Source organism: Ammospiza nelsoni, chromosome 3 (genome assembly GCF_027579445.1).
Source record: "Ammospiza nelsoni isolate bAmmNel1 chromosome 3, bAmmNel1.pri, whole genome shotgun sequence".
Lineage (NCBI taxonomy): Eukaryota > Metazoa > Chordata > Aves > Passeriformes > Passerellidae > Ammospiza > Ammospiza nelsoni.
The window spans coordinates 23,446,887-23,468,919 of NC_080635.1; the positions used below are offsets into that span (position 1 = coordinate 23,446,887).

The window sequence follows — 22,033 nt, forward strand, 5'->3', positions numbered from 1 at the left end:
TCGCAGTGCAGCCTCAGACCTCGAGGATATTCATCTGATATAGCTTAGGATTTACTGAACTTGCTCTGCGATATCCAAGTGCGAACCAAAATACCCGTGAAGCACATTGATTCCTAATCTTAAGCAGTGTTGGTTTTTGTAATTTTTTTTAATTAGTGTAAACAAAAGTCCAGTACTCCACATCCTTAAAAGTCTCCTTCAGTCCAGCCAAAAACAGTCCCTCTAGAAGGATGATAAAATTATTTATTCTTACATTAGTTTATGTACACAGTAAAGACATTCGGCTAGAAAAATGCCTCTATTGTAGTAAGAGATATTCAAACAACTACAAACTATCAATAAATATATTAGAAACATATGGTATGCTCATGTAGAAATACCCTATGCTCTTTTGGTTACTTACCCAGTACAATATTATTGAAAAGTTTTTTGGTATTCTTCATGCAACATCAAAATTCTTCCTGACAGTTCATGCTATACAACATTTTATTAGGAATGGGATGAAATTTAAAACCCTGTTTACAAGCAGTAAAAAAATCACTGAAAATTTTAACATAAATATCTTAATTTCTGTACTAAAAAGAACAAATTTAAAGAAGGTTGTCTTTAAAAAAATTAATCTTCTCAACTAATTCTTTATAAAACAGGCAGTATTTCAAAAGGGATGTTTCCATCACCCAGGATGAATTTGTGCTTCAGAATTTTAAAAGGAATATTCATGGCAAAAACCTAAACCCAACCAGTAGGTAGAGGAGAGACTGCAGGTAGGAACTGCATAAAACCAAACATGCTTCCAAAATCTGTCTAGGAAAACACTAAACACTTATCCACATCACTATGCCATCACCTATTCTAACAATTAGAAATGGAGTTTTAATAATACTTAGCTCTTTTCATGCTCAAACTTCTTCACAAACATTTAAATAGCCCTAGTGCTTCTGCAAGTATTATTATTCCCATTTTACATTTGGGGTGGTGGAGGCAGAGGGGGCTGGGAATTTGCCAGGATACAGACCACACACATCCTTTCCATCTTGCCTCCCTTGCTTGTCCTTTATCACTTTCTGTATTGAACACTCAGTGTCCTGGAGAGTCCCAGGACACAGGGATGGTACATTCCCATCAGTTGTTAGTGGTTATTATGGAAGTTGTGTCACTTTGAAGGTTACATGACAAAAATTAAAGTAATGAGTGACATGAAATCCAGGCTCAGGGTTGATGTCACAGAATGGCATACCACTGTCAAAACAAGCCTGCTCTTTATGTAACCAAGTGTTATGCCTAATTCATTCTGTTTTACAGCTGAAATGACTCCTGAGGTCAATGGTGGAGGTACACAAGAAAAAATTTGTTCCTCACAATCTGTCCCCGGGAACATGGAAAGCCCCTATGGTGGCTCAGTACATCTTGACATTATAAAACAAAAGGACTTCTAGATCAAAACAAAGATTTTCCATGTGCTAACCCACGAGGAGGTACAGATTACTAAGGTCTCTTCCCCTCCACCCCTGAGTTAGAAAATACATGTGTCTGAATTATGCCCTGAAAACCACGTGGGAAAGTGAATGTCTAGCAATAAGATTGCAGATACAAAATAAAGTACTTTGCCTTCATCTTGGTATCAATCCTTGAATTATTTAGAGTCTTATCAACATCCCTTATGGGAAGGGTATTTTTCATTTTACCACATTTGCCCTCTTGAATTTTCTATCTTATGCCTTTCAGTCTGTGCCCTATTTTGATTTTTATCCTGCCTAGTTTACTCTTACTCCAAAACCAGCTTAGTTTCTTGCTGTCTCTTGATAAGCTTTGGAGCAATGGATAATGCTGAGGTGTTTCCCCACCTGACCTGTAAGAGATGAGAGATGCAAAATTCTGCCACTTGTAATAACAAAATCACTGAGCATGCAGAATTACATCCCTCTTACAGGCACCCAAAGGGCTTTAAAAAGGCACATGTGTTCTGTGTTACATGTTCCTCAGTGCCTGACCTTGGTGGTTTTAGTCTGTCTCAAATAAACCCTGTACAATGCACACATTCCTTTGCAATATGGAAGGAACTTGGAATAAAAATTAAGATCTTCAGACATCACGGTCAGCAGCTGTGTCATCCTTTAACAAACACTAAAGCTGCACTGATTGTCAAAATTGGCTTCTTACAGCAACCTCACTCCCTAATCTATTTTCCCCCTTCTTCCCCAAACTTCTAGGAGAGAGGAAAAGTGCATGTTACATAAGTGAGCTATTCCCCAAGCTCTTCCTGCCTTTTGTAGAGCTGGTAAGGCCAGAAAACATCTCTTTTGCACAGATGTGGAAGCAAAAGAACAGGAGTTTTGGCCCTCCTCCAGCAGTGCAGCCAGGAGCTGGCAGGCTGGCTGAATGCCCTGCCTCTGGCCATGTCCTGAGAGGTGAGAAGCACCTGCAGCTTTTGGCTTCAGATGGGGACTGTGGATGTTTACCACCAATGGAAACCAGTCCCAAGGCACTAGGCAGGAGTGGAAAGGACACAAGAAAGCTGTTGTGACCTGGGGTACTCTATACAGCTGAAAAAACAGGCTAAAAAAGTAAGAGGCATTGGCTCCTTCCTCTGGGCTTTCTGGACAAACACGATTAAAACAAATAAAAAAGATGCAAGATACTTGGCCAATGTTTACCCTGCCTGACTTAAGCCATTCTCCCTGCTTCAAAAATCCAGAAGATGGAGGGATCAAGACACATTGATTCAAATTTGCTAATGTTGAAATGTTTCCATTGCAGACAGATGAAATGCACTTGCATGTTTGGGCATGGCTTCACTTCTGTGTGAGGGAGAGGAGCCCACAGGCCTGCCTGGGCTCCTGGAAATTTACTGGAGGAGGTTCATCTCCAAATGCCAGTCTGGGGATGGGAGCCAAGCATTCCCCCCAGCCTGGACTGAACCAATCTGGATTGAATGCATCTTTGCGCCAACCTGGACTTCTAGCTGCCTTAAAAATGCAGTCTTGAAAAAAGGGTAGAAAAGGAAAGGCTGATGCTTTGGCAATTCTTTATCTGTCCTGTAGTCCAAAGCCATGAAACATTCTCAGTAGCTTGACTGGTGGCAATTTGCTATTGCATGGCTGGTGCTCACCACAGAAGCAGCAGTCACGTTGACCGGGCTTTTCACAGTTCCTCCAGGTCAGTTAGGTCCACGACCACTTTCAAGAAGAGAGTGTCATCTCTGATGTAGGTGTTCTTTGTGCTTTCCAGGATGGTGTGTGGCACGAAGCGCGGACAGCCAGAGGCGATATTCATTTCTCCATCCGGCCTTTTGAAACTGCTGCTGTTGGGGTCAGCTCTAAAGACTTCCACAATGTGATTTTTTTTCCCACTTTGGTCCAAAAGCATAAGTGTAACCTTCTGCTTGAAAGGCCACAGCAGCAGCGAGTCAAACTCGCCCCTCATGACCACGAAGTAGAGGGAGATGTGGGTTCCCTTTCCCGAGCCGTCCCCGTTCAGGTAGGCTCTAGCACACAGCCTGTACCCGCAGCGGCTGGTGTAGAAGGGCTGGCTGGCTATGGACGGCACACGGCCCTCCACTGCCTCTCTTTTCTTCTTCTTGTAGTCCGTGATTTTCCAGATTAATTTCCCATTGTAGCACGTGCCTTCCAAAAGCTTAAATCGTTCTTCGTTTTTATTGAGCTGTGCTTTGTGATTATTGATCTGGCGATCATGTTTGCTGGATTGATCTTCCAAAACAACTGAGAGAAGAGCGAAATAAAAAGAAATAGAACAAAGAGAGACACATTTGGTAAAATAAAACCGTCAGAGCCCTGGATAAAACGAGCACCCAGGCTCAAGCTGGCAAAACTGATCTACCCAAGTGTGAGTACAGGCTATGAACTACAGCTGTTAACTTTTTAAAACTGTAATTGCAGCAGCTGGTAGTTGAGTAAGAAAAGCTGTCAACTATAAATCATGAATGTCTGAATAGCATCATGGCCTCCATCACAGTGCAGGAGCCAAACCAAGGCCAGCTCTGTGGCTCTGTGGCCCTGCAGTGCCACCGGAGTTCAGGAGATACTGTGCAGTAGGGAAAGATGGGAGAACACCGCACACACCATCACAGTTTGGTCTCAGAATGCAAGAAGAAAGCCCTTTCTAGTGAAAAGCTCCAACTGCCCGATTGTAGCACCAGAACCCCCACTTAGCCAGCAGTAAATCAGCAACCCCCCACGTGTGCAGGGAAGTGCCAACATACCCAAGCGCTGGTCGTACGTCTCCATCAGGGCAATCTTCTGTTTCATGGTTTCAATGGTGTCAAACAGGGGCCGCAGGTCTAGTTTACTTTGCTGCTGGTTTGCCATCTGTATTAGCTGTTTCACTTGTGATTCCAGGCGTGCAGACTTGTCCAGGTGACTGGCCAGAGCCTTCCCAGTTCATGCCATTGGAAGAGGGTGGGAAGTAGAGACAAGAGATATCCATAAAACCAGGCATTTGCTTTGAATTAAGATAGTGAAGTCTAGCATGTGAGCAGTAGCAACAATGTGATGCATTCAAAGTGCTCTGCTGGCTTAGGAACTTATCCCAGTGCTCCTTCATGATTAATTCAGCACATTAACAGACTGAGAAGCCATTCCTCATTCAGAACCCATTCACACTGCACCACTTCATTCAACTCATTATTCAAATTTACACCTGCACATTTGCCCTGGGCATCTGACCATGAGGATTTGTACTGTGCTTTTTTTGCCCAGATCATGTATCCAAACTTCTGTATTGATTAAAAGGAAAAGACAATACCATATTGTAAAAAAATGAGAAGGTCTTGGGGAGATTGTTACTGCTGTGCTATTAATAACAACAATTACCAGAGAAACATATTTCAGGATGCAAAAAAGCAATTGGTAAAAAAAGTAAAATCAAGGTCTCACCTGAGTGCTTACCATCAAGTTGCTATTGTTACCAAACAGTTGTGTATACTGTCTGAATTCTTTCTCACACTTCTTAATGGCATCTGCTAGCTGCTGGATTTTAATCTCTTTACATTCCAGGCTCTTATACAGGTCAGATATCTACAGATGGAAAAATCAGAGTATAAATGCTAAGGAACATCAAAACATACGATGCAGAAATTATAATGTATCTGACTATACAAGAGACAGTGGGAAAGTTTACAAAGCAAATCCTCTAACTGAGCTAGACAGAGCACTCCTTCATTCACTATTTGTGAATAAGCACTGGCAAGAACTGCACATAAGGTAATCAGACTCTTGAGCAGATCTGTGTGGCTCCAGATGCTAAGAGGCTCCTATCATTTCCATCGTGATGATCCATTCAGCTCTATAGTGGGATAATATATACTTACATGCACAGGTGCATGTGTATGTATATGCATTTTTTCCTCTGCTGATGTCTAACCAGCAGAAGAGATGAGTCAGTGAGGGATACACACTTCAAAATCAAGTTTTAGCAGTTTGGGACTTTTATTTCTTGCATAAACAAGCAAAGAGTAAGTCCCCCATCAACTAAGTTAACAGGACTGGGCCTAAATCCAGTCTCCTGCTGGGAGCCAAAGAAGTGATCTTGAGCAGAGAGGTGCCTGCAACTGGCTCTGCTGTCCTCTGTGCTGCCTCCACACAGAGCAGGTGACCTGGGCACCTAAAGGCTGCTTTTCGAGCAACCTGGCTAGTCAATTAAACTTTAAATTACTTTATCTCTAAACCTCAAATCCAGTGTAAAGCAGAGACTGAAAGCAAATGAGGTGAGCAATAGCAAGGAGCCTCCCACTGTGCCTGGTGGAGAATATATGTGCCTGAGCACACAGAGGTTTCCCTGTAATTAACTGGCTTCACTAGAAGAGCTTACTCTGTCTTCTGAGGTGTGAAAAACCATAAAAACAGTCTTTTAAAATGTACCTGATCTAAACCAGGCAACAAATGTAGAATCTCGTATCATCCTCTAACCAGTCAAGAACTGCTGAAGAGTGCTCATTAAATATGACTTACCTGCTCTTCCAACTGGGAGTTCTTGTCTAAAATCTGCAGCATGTGTTCCCTCAGGGCACTATTTTCATGTTCAGCAAGTTTCCCTCTTTTAACCTTAGTGAGGCAGAGGGAGGAAGTGAAAGAATAAAATAGTAAGATAAGCAGATCTTTGAAGCTGTTGGTAAAATAATTATTGATGCAAACATTCAAAATATGTCCTTTATGCCTTGAAAGGGAGGGAAGGGCAGTCCTGATTCTCTAGTATTTCATCTTAGCCAGCAGAAATGGTTGTGAAAGGACATAAATTGGTTATTTTAATTATTCTGATGGTTTGAGAGACAAAGTCCAGTCCTGGTACAGACAAAGATGTGTAAAACAGTACCTTTACATGACAGCCGTACTGCTTGTATGGACAGTCCACTTCTGCCTCGGGACACACAGCGTGGTGCTTTTCAATCTGCATGTATTAATGAAGTAGTTTGTGATTAAATAAACTCTTAGTCATTCAAAGCACTAATAAAATCTAAATGCCTGCAAAAAGGGTGAATAAAGGCCATTGTCATGATACCACCAATCACTTTACCAGGAAAACAAGTATTCAGAATCAATAAGCAAGCCAGGTATTTTTCCATGCTGCAAAACACCCATGGCTTACAGTGACAGAAAAATCCACTTAGAAGATGGGAGATCTATCCTTTTTAGGATCAAACAAAGGAAACTTCAAATTTCATTAGAGCAATGAAATTTTATTGGCATGGGCTAATGTGGTCTGCAGCTTTCAGTTTTCATAAATTTATGTGATATGCTGAATTGCAGTATCAGAAAAAATAATAGTACCTCTTTTTTCAGAATTATTTGTGAACAGTTTTGGAGACAAGGCACAGGATAATCAGGGCAGTCATTTTTCTCATGATTCTAAAGAAAAAGAAAACAGAACAAGGCAATGGCTTTCATTTTTGTAAAGTAATATATACAGAGGAAGCTATGCAAAAAGTAATCCCAAACATACAAATGCAAGTCACATATCACTTTGTTGTTCATAAGAGAGCATCAATAATTGGTATAATTTAAATTACATTTATTGTACTTTCTCCTTCAGCCACTCAGCCAAATTTTGTTTCAGGAGTTAAGTGCCATTGCAATGCTGGAAACTTTTCACTCAGCAATATCAAGGGGAAACAGGTGATGGTTTCCCAGGAATGCTCCATAATCTTACCTTTATGTTAATTAAGACCACATGTGTATTACAGTACTGGCACCTCTCTTCCCGGAATTTACAGTGCTGGCTCAAGTGCTCCTTCAGGTCTTTGCGGAGAATTTGATCCTGACATCCATCATTAGTGCACTGCATGCTTTCAAACAAACACTGCTGCAGATGCTCCTGCAACACACAGCAGCAGGGTAAATGCCAGAAGGCCAGTGTGGTTCCCTCCAATCAACAATCACCTAAGCATTCAGAATATGAATGAATGCTGCGATTTACAAAGGCTACATAAAGCAAATGGTTCTTATTAAAAAAACAACACCCCAAGGCAAAGCTGGAACAAGCTAAAAGCTGTAATCTATGCTACTTACAGTGTATAGCTGTCATAATCCTTGTACTTGAACCACTTTGCTACAATAACTCTGAAGACAATCACGGGAATTTAGCTGATCATAAATACACAGAGCTGTCATGAAAATCAAAGGCTTCAAAATTTGATCAAGCAAACCAACCTGATATCGCCCCAGAATTACTTTTGAATTGCAGTCAGGAAAGTTTTTGCAGAACACATGCAAGTTGAGAACTTCTCTTTTACAGCAGTTGTCTTTGAATACCTGTAAAGGAAGCAAACTAGCCTTAATATGCAGTCACATGGGATGTTATAAATAATATTAAGAACAAGCATCACTACAGATCTTCTAGGTGTTCAAGCACAGACACCATAATTGTGAGTATGGCTCTCGATAATTCATATTGAAAATTTGTATTGAAACTATAAATTCAGCCATTTATGACATTTCTAGTAAGCACAGGTTTTTTCTCCCCATGTAGTTATTCCAGAGATGCTGATCCATCCCACAGCCAGCAGGACTAGTAGCACAGGAGCTGTATAAGCACTGCCAGAGCCTGCCTGTATCTAGAAGAAAGCAGCTGGAGCTAACACGCTCTGAAAGCCAGCTCTGTGCATGCTCCACTCTGTTCAAGCAGTGCCTTTGGGATGGAGGTGATGCTGAGATATCCTTTCTGTCACCTCTGAGAAGCAGCACTGTTCTCAGCTGTGTATGCAGAGGCAAATGAAGCCCCCAGAGCAAACTCTCAGCCTTATTTAGAGATCTTCCTGCATTGTTGTCATCAAAATTTGCAAGAAATAGAGGATGAAAAATGAAAAACAAAAATCCTGTAGATAGTCTGATTATAACTTCCTATCAGGATTAGGAGAGAGAGGAAGGAGACATTTTATTTCCCTGGAAAATTTCTGGCAGGACCAGTATGTAGTATACTTTTAAGCTTTGGAATATAAATAAGGACAAACTATTCCATTATAAAACAAAACAACCAAAAGCAACAACAGCTTGCAAAATAAAAAGTATTATCTCTCTTTTCCTCTAAAAGTTACCCAAAAGTAAATTAGGTCTTCAGGGTTAATGACATCTAATGGAGATAATCAAGAAATCAAATTATAGCCAAGTTAAAACGAAGACAATCAAATAAACAAGATACTCCAGCAAGACAGGGAATTTAAAAAGCAAGTCAGTAAAATCTCCTTTAAAAAACCATACATCTGGTGACTTGGGAGGATTCAAAGCTTTGTGAAATTCTTCAACACTTTACTGGAAATACAGAGGACTAAAATGAAATAACTTTAGAACATGAGGTATAAAATGAAGCTTAAGCTAGGCAGCCATAATCCCTTTCTGGGAGAGAATAATGCTTCCTTAAGCATTATTTCAGAGACAAAAAACTGCTCTGCCCTGAGGACTGAAAGCCACCTTGCTCTCAGCTGCCTTGCCTTTCCCATGTAAATGCTGACTGCTGAAATAAAGCTACAGCCACTTACCTCATGCATTTTTATTGTTTCTTTGTCGACAGGACAGGTGGGTACTGCATTTAACTCTCTAGATCAAAAGAAGAGTCGTGTTAACCCACAGGAAATTCAATTTGTTTTATGAAATTGGGCTATGCTATAATCTGACTCTGACAGCAGTCAGCAGTAGATGGCATAAAAACAATAACAAAAAGCCCTTTAAAAACACTTTCATCTGGCAACTGCACAGCCAAATTCTGTCCATAGCTTAAAAAGGACATAAGGCAGTAACTGTGAATACATAACAGAAAGCAGAGTCTGTCTTAAGAGTGTTCAATGGTAAAAACCACAAGATGTTTTTTAATTAAGGGAACATCATCACTGTCTGACCATCTGCAGATCACAAATGTCATATCTCAAAAATTCTCATTGTGTGCTTTAAATCCAGCCTTTGTCTACTAGAAGCAGTGCCCTCCTTGATATGCCACTAAAAGGAGATCTAATGGCTTCTTTCTTAAAAGGCACAGGAATAATGTAAAATCCAGGAAAACAGTCATAGAGGCAGTGCAAAAGGAGTTAACCCAGAGATAAAGCAGCAAACATGAAGTATCTAAAGTTCACAAAAGGTAATTAGTGATATCTATCCACATAAAGAGGCTCATCTGCAACCTTTCCAGGTGAAATCCTGCCCTCAGGCACACCAAAGAGTCCATAACGTATTCCCAGACAGGTCTGGAGGGTAAACTCATTTGTACCAAGCAAGAGACATGCCAGCAGCCTTGTGATCTGACTGCAGCATCAGGTAATATTAAAATCAGCTTACAATTCTGCTGAATTCAGAGGAATTACACAGAAGCAAATGAACACAGCCTAGTCTAACCACCAGCAGCAACACCGTGAGACATCAATGCAGCAAATTCCTCTGAAGAGCACCATGGCAGACAGACAGACCACAGCAGCATCTCACACAGCACTATCAGCTTACATCAACAGTTTCTTTATGCTGACTTCCCTGCAGATGGGGTAAGGTCTTTAGAGACACCTTTAAAACACTGAGCACACAGTCAGTGGTGTGAAAAGTGCATTTATATGGCTCTACACAGATATTTACTATATGTATTTTATTGTACTGATTAGTAGTGCTGTATTAACATTTCAATAGTATGGTAAATGTAGTTTTGTGGTTAAAAGGTAATTTTTGTAGTTAAAATAAGACCTATGTATGTGGGATATTTTTTTAAAGAAAGGAAAGAGGTACTTGCACCAGATAGCAGCCACAGAACACCTGAATCTTTCAGAGAAAGAGAATTTATTGCCTCATTATCAGAAGAAACGAACTTCTTCCCACCTTGCTCACCCCTGAAGATGCCATCAGGATTAAGAGGAAGAAGTTGACACTGACCAGACAGAATCCCTTGTTTGAATGGAATTTATGCATCATGTATGAGATGTATGAATATGAAATAGGTTACTGCTTTTAAGGGTTAATCCTCTATTAACGTGTCCTTTTTCAGGCTTGTGCTGCCCAGAAGAAGGTACCCGGACATCCGTAACTCTTTGCTTCTGTTATCTCATATTGCCCTAATCCGAATTGTCCAAATTATTATTACTCTAATTATATTATTATTTTTATAACCATTTTATTACTATTAAACTTTTAAAATTTTTAAAACAAGTGATTGGCGTTTTTCACCCTGGGTTCAACAGAGCCCTGCCATTGACTCCTTCAGCCTCTCACTGGGTGGGCAATATCACTATGGCACTCACTGCTGATTTATAGGAGACGTGGGCTGCTTTTTTAGGAGGGAGCAGGGGAGCCTGCGGACAGGGAGGAGCGTGCTGTCACCTCAGAGCGAGGATGCAGTGCTGGCAGAAGCGGTGCCCGCAGCCCGTCTGGTGGGGGTTGTGCAGCACCAGGTGGCAGTGGGCGCACTTGTAGCGCTCCTCCAGGCTCTCCACGAACTTGTAGTCGGCGTTGGGCTCGAAGTCCAGGGAGCCGGTGCTGGAGGAGTTCTGCCGTGTGAAGGTGCCCGAGGGAGCAGCGGGCTCGTCACAGGCCATGGGAGCTGCGCTGGGAAGCCAAGCAGATGCAGGGAGAAGCTCTTCCAACACTCCCTGGCAGCCTCTCTGCCTCGGCTACCGCTTGCAGCAGGCTGCTGCGGGCAGCAGGGCTCTCATCTGCAGGGGGACACAGGTTTCAGAGGGAAACGTGCTGCCAGCTATGGAAGAGCAATATAACACTCACAGAACCACAAAACAAAGATCACGCTGCAAGCATCAAAACACACTTCTTTGGAAAAGAGCTTAACAGTCTGAAAATTATTCCATAAAAAATTATTTTTATGGTTTGGTCGGTTTTGGAGGGTTTTTTGTTTGCTTTTTGTTTTCTTGCAGCAGTTCTTAGCTCTTAAAAAACGACACGAGTCTCAGACACAGCTGGGGAAAGCAGAGGCCAAGTCTTGGCCTTAATGCTCACCAGGAAAGTCTCCACATAAAGTAGAGCCCACCCACATGAATTTGCAAGTGCACTGCTTCAAGCAGGAGATGGCTTTGTAGTTTACAGCAAGGAGCATACAAAAAATAAGCTAGCAGGGGGATTTTACCTTCAGTTTAGGTGTTACAGGAGTTGAAGCCTCTTAACTTGACACCTTTCTTGTTCCTGTTGATCATTCATTTCTAGCAGTAAACTCTTATTTTACTGGATTATGTGCAGGTTTTTGACTATATTGATTCTGTCTAAAAGAAGTGGTGGGAAAAAAAAGAAAGAAAAGCGGGGTTGCAATTAAAAGTGTGACGTAAGTTCTCCTTCAACCAACCATAACTCATACACAGCACAGGAATGCAATGTTAATCTTCCAATAGGAAAAACCATCAATTTGTTCCAAGCCTTATGCCACAAACCTTGAGATTTGCCACCAGTCCCTCAACCTTGCAGTTTCTATTTTTTTGCAAGTAGCTCAAACCCTAGAGCCACTCTGGTTGGCATTTCTTGCAGCTTTGCACTCAGAAAACGTTTTCCTTACAGGCCTGTACAAAACACACCTGAGCTGCCTGATCCTGATTTCAAGAGGGAAGTGCTCAGTTTTACAGCTGTGCTGTAAAGGATGCTGTCTTTTCTCTGTGTGCACCACCCACCCTGTCAGTCACTGGAGTCACTCTTACTGACATCAGCACCTGTCTGAGAGCTCTCACTCATCTCCTGTAAGGTCACCCAGGGCATTTGCTGCTTTTGGAGGGAAGCAGGGCCAGCACATCACCATTAACAACCTCGTGTTTGGCATGAAACAGCGCACCCAGGGCTGACACTCCGCCCTCCCTCCCTGCTGCAGCGGCTCCTGGCCCACAAAAGCAGCAATTAGTGAGCTGCCACAGAGCACCTTGGGCTTCAGAGAGCAACATCCATTTTCCTTTCCGCTTTAACAATCCATACTGGGCCAGGAAATCCTGCAGACAGAAAATGTGCCTGATTCAAAAACACACCAAAGCACTTAACCAATTAAAATGTATTCTACAGCCAACATTTAAGTGCTCCTGTAACTGAGCACCCTCGTTAGTGGCTGTACACAGTATTCACCTCCCCAGCTTGTGAGAGTCTCCCTGCCTTTCACCAGGCTGCATGTCTGACATACTCCAGCACAGCTGAGCATCTAACACTGGTAGCCCTCAGGAATATGAACCATAATCATATTCCAGCCATTAAAGACTTATTATTCCAACAGGAGTTTGCAAATTACTCTGTTTGGTTCCTCCAAATGAAGAGCCTCCTGCTTCAAACCAGACAGGGCTGTCCATTTGCTTCTTTCATTTTTAAACAGTCGATCTTTCCTCCTCTGAAAAGGCACTTCCAGTTCCCTGACACCTAATAAGGAGCAATTCTCTTTTCCTCACATTAGCCAGAGATGACAAAATGCAGCCTGAGGGATTACCAGTCTCCTGTCTGGGCTGCCTCAGGAGCAGATGCCAGCAGCAGAGTGTTCCTGCTGCTTCTAAGGCAGATGGAGAGCTGTCACCATTAACTTCCAGAGCATGGACCACGCACAGGATGAGCTGCCTAAGAACTCACTCTGCCCTGGGTCAGTGACAACCCTGAAACAAGTTTCCTTCCTCTCTCTTATTGCTGCTCTCTCTCCCGTTTACTTGGCAGACAATTGCCCCAGTCCTATCCTGCTCCAGCACTTACCTCATCTGATGGTATGGTTTAGCAAGCTAATGCATCACTGTGTAAAAACACACTAAAATAAAACCAACAACGACAACAATTCTATGTTTTACCCATTTGGCCTTTAGGGATCTTCCTTAACTCCAGAAACTCCAGCTGGGGTGACGTATTTTAGGCAAAAAAAGTTATAAGACACATTAAAAAGAAACACTCAGCAGCCAAAAATTCCATCAAGAAACTCCTCCAGAGCTCTCACTGCTCATTAAATCAACCAAAATCACTCCCATTTCTTTCTGCAAGGAGCACTCTGCTGTGGTACAACACTTTACACTCTCTTGCTGAAATGAGAGCCTGTATCTCTTTAAACACCTTCCTAATGCACCCAACCCAGATCCCACTCCTAAAAATGGATACTCTTGGCATCTCCATGGAAGCACCTCCTCCACCTCAGCCTGGCCCAGACTAGCACTGCACAGCTGAGGGCACCTCAGGACACAGGAAAGAGCACCCCAGGTGAAAGGGGAGGCTGCCTGCTCAGAGGGCAGAGCGGAAACCTCAGAAGATGAGGGAGTTCACCGCTGCTGCCAGCCTTGCAGGAGCTTTGCTGCAGGGCTTGCAGCTGTTCTGCTGGAAGAAATGGGATGCTCCAGGAGGGGCCTGTGGATGGCAGCGCTTTGCCCAAGCTGGAGAGGTGCCCGTGTGAATCAGTTGGGCAGGCTCAGAGGAGCTGAGAAGCAGCAGCCCCTGCCAGCCAGCACTCAGTGGGATGTGATCCAAAGGAGCCCAGGCAGTGTAATTCCCATGGCAGCACTCACCAGTGACTCAGGGCACTTGCAGCAGCTCTGCTCCCACTCCTGGCTCCCAGCGCAGGGCTCTCGGAACTGAAACCAAAGGGAAACCGTCAGGGGAAAAAGTGCTGTAGGTGACAGTGAGAGCACCCCAGGGTTATCTGAATCAATTTCCTGCTTACGCTGATGCCTGGCCAGCGTAGGTAGGGGCTGAGGGAGCTTTCACTTCTGTCTGCTCACAGCTTCCAGCAAGAGGAAGCTGTCCTGCCTTTGTGTATGCTGCAGTTTTTCAGCACACGTGTGAACTGTAATGCTGGTTTAAAATAGCAGAGAGCGGCAGGCTCGTGTTGCATAATGATGCTCTTGTGGCAGACAGTGCATGCTGGAAAGGGATTTTCACTGCAACTGCACTGCAACAGCACACACACAAAACCCCCCAATTTATGGAGACTGAAAATCGACACATTAAAACACACATCACAAAAAAAAGGATTTCCCTATACTGAAATAAACAGAATTAATTATACCCACACATAAAAAAGTGGTATGAATCACTAGGAACTAAGCCCAAGTCCTATAAACAGCTACCAATGAGTGGGAGCTCAAATGTAGTGCAGTACAAAGAGCTCACAGCTGCACCTTCCCACCACCTCAGCATCCCAGCCCTGCCTGCACCATGAGTTGCACAAGCAAAATGCTTCTGGAACAACTCTTTCCATGCAGATGCCTTAACCTCACTGGAAATAATCCAAGTGGGAGAATTTTCATAACAAGAATTAACTTTATAAATTGGGAGCTATCCTGTTTTAATACTACCACACCAAACGGAGCCCAAACATTTTCCAGTAAAATGCTCCACACTTAAAATTGCTTCTTGTTCAGAAACTGAGCAGAACATAATAATAAGGAGAAAAATCAGCATGGGCATGACTTACTAGGATATAAAATTGCATCAGCATTTTAAAGCCACGTTCAAACAGCTCCCTCCAGCATGGCTGCTCTCTCTCTCCACCACCAGCAGCCAGAATGACAGAGGCTGTGTGCAACCTTGCCACACTGAACCACTGTGGACAGATTAACTTCTTCTAGCCACAAAAACACACTTTCTGCACACAGGAAAAACCATTCCTTACAACGTGGTTGCTTTTTAAAAAGAGAACATGTTTTTCCTGTTTTCTCCAATGTGACACAATCATTACCCCATGAGCTGTGAGTGCACCATTACAGCCAAAACTTCCAGGACAGCAGAACCAGGCACAGGCAGTGGGTGCCACCATGTCTCAGACTGAGAAGGGAAAATATCCAGGTTGTTATCACAGATTTGATCACCACTCATGGTCAAGAAGACAAGATCCCTGGTCCTGCTGCCCAGCAAATGGGGCTGAGAGCCCAGCTCCTGCCAGGTTCACTGCACGAGGGGAGGGTGAGGCTCAGCCACGCTCCAGGACTGGGGTATTCCCAGTAAAAAGCACCTTCCTCACTTGCCAGCTTCCATGTCATACATACAACAGGGCACAGAAAAAAGGTTATGCACCTACCTTTCTGTAGCTCTAGTCCACTTCTGTTGCTTTACACTAAGACACTTGGGAGGGACAAGGCTGAGAAGATGCCCTGTCCCTCCCTCTAAAATTATCTACCTTTTATGGAGATCAGAACTGTCTTAGGCACAGTGGGAAAAGTTTTGTCAAATTTGGATGTCTAAGATCAAGCCACTTCATTGGGAGGTAACAGGCAGAAACAGAATGGAGGGGAACGCATGTTGCATTAAAACAACCCTCTCTAAGCTGCCTTATAAACTATTAAATTTATGAACAGATTAGCTGCTTCCAGTACTTTTGAATTAAAATAACAAAGTTGTATGATTTACTACTCTAAGGTCCTCCAAAACTCCACTATTTTGGGGACAAAAAATATATGCCCCAACTCAACACACAGAGTGGAAGAGCTAACAGTTTCCTAAAGAATGACTAGAAGTATCTGTACAGTCTGAGATACATATTTAAGATATAGCAAGCTATAGGGAGCCATGTGGAAACAGGAGATGATGACATCTGACATCACTGGGGGATCATCCTTGTCCCTTCCAGCCCATGGAGAAACAGAACATTTTGACTGCTGACAACAGAACACACTTGCAAAGTCCCCATGTGGGAGAGGCACCCTGGCTGCACCCTGGGTGTCCCTGCAGCACAGAGGCTGAGGAGGGAAGGATCCCTTGTTCACCAACACAGACCCACTGCCAGCACTCAGGGCTCACTCCCACTTCACCTGGCAGCGAGGGAACCTCAGGAACTGCTCTGCTCTTGTCCCAGTCACTTACAAGCTGCAGGGCAGTGAACAGCTGGTACCCAGGAGAGAGTACTTCTAACAGTAGCAACAATTTCCTATTGGATATGTGCCTGAGCACCCTCGGGGGATGTTGCTGCAGAGGACAGCAAAATAAACATTTTCTTTTGTATACAGACACCACTATGCTATTGAAGTTCCAACTGTAATATTACCTCATCCTCAAGGCACAGTAAAATCTTACTAAGCAAGCATCAGTTTGCTCATGTCCATAGGCAAATTTTCACTGAGCAGAGTAAGACAGTAGGGTTTCCTTTGCACAGAGGTACAGTCAAGCATTACAATGAATTCCCATAAGACTAGACTGCGTCAGGGTTTTAAGACACAGGTTACAACACTGCATTAAAAAAAAAAATTAAAAATAAACTCTTAAAATTAATGAAGTGTGTCTGGTGCTAAAGCACCTTTTATTTTATAGCCAGTTTACTTATTTGCTACATCTCCTGTTTTCCCTGGATGTTCTAAAAATAATTAATTAATTGATTTTGCACTATCAAGAAATCTATTTCTAATCAACACAATATTGTTATGCCTTAAAATAACCTCATCCACAGCTGAAAAATAAACCTGTTGCCATCACTTCTGTGGCAATCCCTGAATGCTTTGTCACCTTCCCAAGCACCAACAGAAATTTCAGTAAGAAGGCTCTGCCTCTCACCCTTACAAGATCATGACACCACTTTGCTGGTTCAGGGGGTGAACTTGTTCCCTGAGATGTTTCTGGGTCTGCAGCCTTCCCCCAGCCTCTGTGTGCCAAGCCCCTGAATAGCTCTTCAGAAATGAGAAATAATTCTGGCAAAGTTAAGCTGCTGCCAGCATTAACAAGACACATTTTGGTAAAGCCATACCTGGAAGCTGTAGCTGGTCCTCAATGGGGAGAAAATGAGAGAGAGACAGAGACAGAGAGACAGAGTCTACCAGCGTGAGCTTTGTGGTTAGCATAGCAGTACAAGCATTTTAAAACAGCAAGGGAGTGGAAATCCCCCAGAGTAGCTTTGAAAAGAGCATGCATAAAAATGTTTTAGAAGTGTTAGGATACAAGGCAAGCCACTGAAAAGCGTTTTGCCTTACTGCAATGATGCAGGGACTGCAAATTCACCATCTGGAGCAACACCAGGTTACCAAGGACGTTTCTCACAGTCAGAATCCAAGATGCAGAGTAGATTCCACCTTCCACCAAACTGGTGAGTGATGTGATCAAAGAAAAAGTACAAGGGCAGCAGGAAGCACACAAGGACATGAGAAACACCCAGGTCCAATCCTGGGGAGCCCTTTGCAGTAGCCTTGGCAAAGCCGTGTGAACCCACCCATTGCAGGAAGTGAAGTGGCAGCCCACAGAGGAAGCAGCACTGGCTCGGTCACATCAGCTCATGCCACAGGCTGCACAGGCATGAGACACTCAAACAGAACTCCCAAACTGAAATAAAATCCATTTTAAGAAAATAAACATTTTATTTGGTTTTGTAAAAACTTAAGTGGCCATAAACCCTAATGGTTTTGTAGTCCCAACTTAACTGTGCACTCAGGATTCTTGGCAGCCTCCCTCCCCAGTCCAAAATGTGCCGCCCTCGAGGCAGTGCCTTAGGCTCCATCTCTACACCCACTCTTTCCTTATCCTCCTCTGCCCTCTTCCTTTGCTTTCTGCTCTCTTGTTTTCATTTTTTTTTCTTTCTTTCCTAAAGTAACCTATTATATTTTCTGTGAAAGCATTAAGTTGTAAGTCTCCTGTTATTTAAAATACTAATTTTCCAAAGAAAGTGTCTATTCTCATTTGTACTTAATGCAACATATAGCTTCTTTTGCCTTTTCCCAAAGCATTTCTAACCTATTTCAGTTTCCATCTTCCCTCCTGGAGGTATCTCAGCCTACAGCACGTTTTCCTGAACCTTCCACGAAGCTCTGGAACAGACAAATCATTCCATCATGAAGTCAGTGGCCAAGGGAAAGGCACCAATTTGCAGGCATGCTGCTTCTTTATGGGATCAACTAAATTGATTTAAGTTGCATTTCTCAGCACAGCCTAAGCTCCCTTCTACAGTCAAGCTTTTTAACCCAGAAGGTGTCCTTTCATCCCTGCCATCAGCACCTGACACCAGAACTGCACAACAGCTTGTACACAGGCTTCCCTAGAGCCTGCCAGCTCTGAGGGAAGGGCACATCCAGCTGGGTTCCTCGGGAGGAGGCAGCACTGCAGAAATTGTAGTGCTCTGCAAGCACAGCTCCAGGAAGCACCATCTGCTTCTGGGAAGCTTTGGGGAAAACCCCAAATGGAGAAGTTGAGTGGGAGCAGGATCTTAATTTTAAACAGTTTGACTCTGCAGATGAGTAGAGAGCAGCAGGGCAGTGTTACTGCTCGTGAGCAGCCCTGACCTCCTTCAGCAGCAAGCACAGTGCTGAAACCCTGACCAAGCTTCAAGCAAACTCAAGGGGATGAACTCAAGTGAAAAGGCAGACAGCAACAGCATTTAGGAAACAGAATGTAGGCAGAGACAGAAAAATGAAATAAAGAAACAAAAGTTACTGAAAAAAATAACAGGGACAGAAAGCAAGACAACTAATAGGCTTTAATTTTTTTATCTTTTAGTGTACTGAAGCCAAAGTGAGTCATCACTTTTCCTAACAAATAATTGGCCATTACAAATTTTGCAGAACTAGGTCTTTGGGGCTTCCAAATTCACTTCTCTTTCTCTGTCCTATAGGGACACACTATTCAGGACTTTAGCTGATTTGACCACTCTGTTGGTTTGGCCATGAATATCTGTTTAAGGTAGAAGAGATCCTTGGTTTTATTTGCCACACCCAGACCCTTTGACTCAGTCTTTATAGAGGACTTTACCAGCATCTCCACAGAAATCTATGAATCAACTCAATGGTTATTCATCTGAATTAGTAGGATGACCTCAAAAAAATTTTTAAACACATATGAATGTCTGATGACATGTAGACACACACGTTTCTAGCCAGAGCTGTCATTGAAAATGCAACTGCTAATGTAAAAACCCAGTGCTCTCAGGGACCCCATGAACTTGCTGTTGGGAAAGTGGTGACAGCAAAGATTATCACCATTTTCTTTCCTTAAAAAGACAGAAAAAGTCAACTGGAAGAAGGATGTGTTCTTAAAAAGTCCTTCCCATGAGGACAGGCTGGAGATGTACAGAGGTAAGAACTAGGAGCAGTGCTCTCCCATGGCCCCTTCTCCAACTGCAGTGGGCACTGGAAAGCTGTGCTGCTCTGCCTGAGCATGCTGCCACAGCCAGGCAGCCACAGCATTTTTCTGTTTCTTTCATAGGGCCACATTCCAGTTTCAAGCACATGGATATAGCAGACAAGACTGTGAACCATATGGTCTTAGCACAGGTCAGACCATTTCATGTCCCACAGCATCTACTTTGGGAAAAACTGCTTTGCAGATGGTTCCTAACCTTGAGGTTTGGTTAATCACTAGGTGATTTGCATAATAATAGTAAGTAACTTTTGTATTTTGATATAACCTTCTGCAGAGTAAGTTCACAGCAACATATTTTGCATACAGAATCCCTGTGTGCAAACATCAGTATATTACAGACAAAAACTTGCTTTACAGTCCCACTCCCAGAGACAAACATGCCTAACTAGAGAGCACTCTGGCCAATCCCATCTCAAAATCACTGTGGTTTAGGTGCAAACAGTTTCTCACACACTTGTGTATTTGTTGCAGTATCGAGCAGGGGAAACTGGAAATTTTTGCAACATTTTTATTAACAATACAGCATGACTCAAGTTTCCTCACTTTCCTGAGCCCAGCCACACACCAGGGTAAAGAGGTGAGCTTCTTTCCTGGGCTGAGGGAAGACAGTGGAACAACCACACACTTACAGCCCAAACTGCTGCTGATAAGGCACTGATGACTAACAGTGTGGTCATTAACCCTTCAGTTACTGCCGAGAAACCTGGACAGAAAAGCCCCAGAAAGCAAAAGAAGAGGTTCTGAAATCCTCCCCCTGGGGTGCAGTCCCAAGGGCACGCTGGCTGTAAGGTGTCCCAGCCAGAGTGACCAGGTGACCCCACACTGGCTGGGTCCTGCAGCAGCATCCTGAGTCTGCCTTGCTGCCCTGGGCAGGGAATGCTCCCAGGAGCTGCTCTGGGCAGGCAATGCTCCCAGGAGCTGCCCTGGGCAGGCAATGCTCCCAGGAGCTGCTCTGGGCAGGGAAAGCTCCCAGGAGCTGCCCTGGGCAGGGAATGCTCCCACGAGCTGCCCTGGGCAGGGAATGCTCCCACGAGCTGCCCTGGGCAGGGAATGCTCCCAAGAGCTGCCCTGGGCAGGCAATGCTCCCAGGAGCTGCTCTGGGCAGGGAATGCTCCCAAGAGCTGCCCTGGGCAGGCAATGCTCCCAGGAGCTGCTCTGGGCAGGGAATGCTCCCAAGAGCTGCCCTGGGCAGGGAATGCTCCCACGAGCTGCTCTGGGCAGGGAAAGCTCCCAGGAGCTGCTCTGGGCAGGGAATGCTCCCAGGAGCTGCTCTGGGCAGGGAATGCTCCCAAGAGCTGCCCTGGGCAGGCAATGCTCCCAGGAGCTGCTCTGGGCAGGGAAAGCTCCCACGAGCTGCTCTGAGCAGGGAACGCTCCCAAGAGCTGCCCTGGGCAGGGAAAGCTCCCAAGAGCAGAATGTCTGTGAGACAGCAGAAACCACCCGAATCCCTGAGCCACCAGCAGCTGCCTCCTCAGGATCAGGAGACCAAGAGAACTACAACTCACACAGACTCCCTGAAAAACCAGAGAAAGGAGTATCTCTCCCCAGTCAGGTGATTCCTGATGATGAATTATGCCTATTTATGCAAAATCAAAGGGTCAGACAAAGAAATGAAGAAGAGAGAGGGCTATAGGGTAACTTAAAGGTGGGGAAAATAAAGTCCAGGAGATGAAGCACCCTACAAGTCTGCACCTGCCCACTGAAGGGATTTTGCAAAGTGACCCAAGCAATACGAGGCACAGAATGAAGAGCTCCTGACCTGTCCCACAGCTTTGACAGCTGTGTAAGAATTGCTCTTCACTTAGGGAGCCTGTGTGGTGAAATCAAGAAGAGCAGCTTTCTAGCTTCAAAATCTTGTCCCTTCCTGGCTGTGATTCCTTACCCTCTCAAAACTCCATTAAATACCCTGTGAGCACCACAAGCTTTTCTTTCTTCCTCCACGGTGTTATTCTGAATCTTATCTTTCAGCAGCTTACAACTCTTTAGTTTCTAACCCTAAAGTTTCCTGGGAGGTTCTCACATATGTGCCCTATCCCTGCAGACCATCTTCTGCACAGGCTGAACTCTCAGCCCCTCCTCTGATGCCTGGGCTGTGGATGATGGCCAGCCCAGAGGCAGCACCATGACCCCAAGCTTGCCCTGCTGCCCTTCTCCCCAGCCTGGCACAACCAGACCCTGTTCCACTCAGCTCTGTGACCTTCATCTCCCTCCAGGCTTTAAGTGTTAGACCTTCACAATACCTCACCAACTTCTCCTGCTTGGTGTCTCTGTGTGACACAGTATTTCTGGTCTGCTAACACAAATAAAACTGCCATCCATCACCATCATCCTCTGGTTTTCATTGAATCAAGGGTTTGGGTTGCAAGAGACCTTAAAGATCATCTCGTTCCAACCACCTGGCCATGGCCAGTGACACCTTCCACTAAACCACGTTGTTCTAAGCCCTATCCAGCCTGGCCTTAAACACTTCCAGAAATGGAGAAAACACTTCCAGGAATGAGGAAAACACTCATTTTCAAACACCTGTTTCTCTTGAAATGTAATATTTTACTCATTTATCC

General features: G+C 44.0%; 1 protein-coding gene across 2 annotated transcripts; it reads right to left on the bottom strand.

Annotated features, from left to right (window-relative positions):
- Window positions 1-223: 223 nt before the first annotated feature.
- TRAF5 (TNF receptor associated factor 5) lies at window positions 224-17,424 on the bottom strand. Of its 2 annotated transcripts, none has more exons than XM_059469320.1 (13): window positions 17,318-17,424; window positions 13,928-13,993; window positions 11,557-11,689; window positions 10,800-11,131; window positions 8,987-9,044; window positions 7,662-7,763; window positions 7,162-7,326; window positions 6,783-6,860; window positions 6,328-6,402; window positions 5,967-6,059; window positions 4,905-5,033; window positions 4,220-4,388; window positions 224-3,719 (listed from the first exon to the last, which is right to left on the bottom strand). In XM_059469320.1, exons 4-13 carry the CDS (start codon window positions 11,012-11,014, stop codon window positions 3,142-3,144), a joined length of 1,662 nt encoding a protein of 553 aa, XP_059325303.1. In that variant the 5' UTR covers window positions 11,015-11,131; window positions 11,557-11,689; window positions 13,928-13,993; window positions 17,318-17,424; the 3' UTR covers window positions 224-3,141. The 2 variants fall into 2 exon arrangements, with proteins under 2 accessions (XP_059325303.1, XP_059325302.1); XM_059469319.1 differs by having other exon boundaries at window positions 4,893-5,033.
- Between the last annotated feature and the right edge of the window lie 4,609 nt (window positions 17,425-22,033).

Bases quoted from the DNA above. Each gene is read 5' to 3' on its own strand.
- TRAF5 (XM_059469319.1), bottom strand. From the start codon at position 11,014: ATGGCCTGTGACGAGCCCGCTGCTCCCTCGGGCACCTTCACACGGCAG. The intron at 6,861-7,161 runs GTAAGATTATGG...CTTTTTCTTTAG, and splicing joins TGGTCTTAATTAACATAAAG to AATCATGAGAAAAATGACTG. The intron at 4,389-4,892 runs GTGAGACCTTGA...TGAACTGGGAAG, and splicing joins ACTTGATGGTAAGCACTCAG to GCTCTGGCCAGTCACCTGGA.